The sequence below is a fragment of the Bison bison genome, unplaced genomic scaffold (assembly GCF_000754665.1).
Source record: "Bison bison bison isolate TAMUID 2011002044 unplaced genomic scaffold, Bison_UMD1.0 scf7180017864508, whole genome shotgun sequence".
Taxonomy (NCBI): Eukaryota; Metazoa; Chordata; class Mammalia; order Artiodactyla; family Bovidae; genus Bison; species Bison bison.
The window spans coordinates 87,645-89,679 of NW_011495064.1; the positions used below are offsets into that span (position 1 = coordinate 87,645).

The 2,035-nt window shown below is 39.7% G+C and overlaps 1 protein-coding gene across 1 annotated transcript in view; it reads left to right on the forward strand.

Moving 5' to 3' along the window:
• The window catches only part of LOC104980959 (THO complex subunit 2-like), a gene marked incomplete at both ends in the record, with an annotated part of 113,276 nt that overhangs the window by 75,059 nt on the left and 36,182 nt on the right, over positions 1-2,035 (forward strand). The window contains 1 exon segment of the mRNA XM_010829845.1: positions 894-981. Coding sequence (XP_010828147.1) covers positions 894-981 — 88 coding nt within the window.

Here is a 2,035-nt window from a genome sequence, read left to right on the forward strand (position 1 = left end):
GTTTTCAGTGCAGGGGGCATGGATTCAGTTGCTGGTTGGGGAACTAAGATCCCATATGCCATGAGGCACAGCCAGAAAAAACAGCAATAACAGTGAGTATCAGTTCTATTCCGTAGGTCTAGTTCCTCAGGTGACTTTGTAGAACTGTTAAACTTATCAATTTGACTGAAGATATGAGCTTGAAGAGGGGTTAAACTGACTTTAGGCAAGGAAGTATTTGTCCTCAACAAATATGAAGTATAGCCATCTTTGCTGATTGAGCCTGTTTTATTTTCAGCTAGATAGGAACCAGGAGGGTGCCTGGCAATAGAAGTCACAGATTCAGAATGAAAGGATTAGGGAGACTGGGGCTACCATATAACACTCTCATGTTGTTATTGTTTATTCACTAAGTCTTGTCTGACTCTTTGCCACCCCTTGGACTGCAGCATGCCAGGGTCTTCTGTCCATGGGATTTCCCAGGCAAGAATACTGGTTTTAATCGTTGAGACCCACCTTGCAACACTGGTCTCAAGGAAAGGCTTTCCCTCTAGTTCATATTCTAAATATGACCAAATCAGGTAGATAAGCTATCTTATGCAGGTAATTTCAGCACTGTTTTATTCTGTTTTGTTAGAACCTCAGCAGATATCATTCTGCACACATAGGTTCATATTAGTTAACTTCAATAGGACTTCAGTAGGATCAAAAATTTTAAAGTCTTTCTTATCACAGCTGCTATTCTCTCAGGTTTCTGGTGTAATTGGGACCTCTCTCCTAAGTAATGTTCTTTTTATTTATAGGTTTGTCATGTGTAGCCTCAGTAGTTATCAGTGTGCTCTCTAAAATGGGGATAACAAGAGATAATTTTTCCCACTTCTAAAATAATTGTATGATTCTCTATTCTGCTTGAGATATCCTGTGAAACAAAGAGCACTTGGTGTGCCTTCAAGCCAATGAGCCTAGAGTATGGCAGCACTCAGTGGGAACAGCAGCCGGATTGTAAGGAGCCAAGACTCTGCTTGTCATGATGCAGAATTGGAAGTAGGACCTTTGACTTCTGACCTTCTAGTTCTGGGTTCCATGTTTAGCAAAAACTGAATGATTTAGGTGCTTTTCTAGCATAAAGAAGCAGCTAGTTTTAGATGTCATCTTAGGTTCATCTTCAGGGATGATGCCTAACCCAGACAGTTTTCTGAATGAGAGCTCTTTTGTCTTAAACTGAAGGACATGAGACAGTAGCAACAACTCTACTTTGTATTGTTTTCTTTTTTATGCTTGGCATATATTTTATGAACTATTGATAATATGTGGTCCCTTCTGTTGTACTAACAGATTCTTTTTTTCATACAATTAATCCCGACTCTCCCCCAAACCAATCAAGCCAAAAAATAAGCTTTAGGAAGTCAGTTCCCATATGCTTTAAACTTCAGTATACCGTAGTCATTCAGAGAAAATCTTATTTGGCTTAGCAATAGGATTACCCGTAGGTCCTTGTTTGCCCAAGACTTCCCAGTTTCAGCACTACAGTCTTGCATCCTTGGAAACCTCTCAATCACAGGGAGATCTGGACAGTTGGTTCTCCTACTTAACAGTCTTATGGTAATGTTCTCATAACCTTTCTTTGTGTTAATCCAGCTTCTTAATTGACAGATCATAACAGATGACAGGGGCTACATGTAGTGATAAAACATTCTGTCTTGGTTTGCTGTCCTGCTTAGTTCCTAGTGTTAAGACCATCTACTTGGTTCCCTTGAATATTTCAAAAGCAGGAGTGGAAACCCCACCTGTTCAGTCCTTGATGCAGCAGCAAGAGTATAGTGGAGGAAATGGTCAAGGGGCTCACATACCCTATTCACTTACTCAGCAGGAACTTGTGCAATAGGAATCTTCTGAAAAGCTCCTAGTAAGATCATAGGACTAAATATTGAAACAGCTTCCAGGGGTGATTTATCTTTAATGTTGTTGGTAAGAAATTAGATTTCCTGCAACATTTTTGATTGGTTATTTTCTGATTCTTGAAAAGGGGACCTAGGGTTTTTTTTGGTAACTTTTT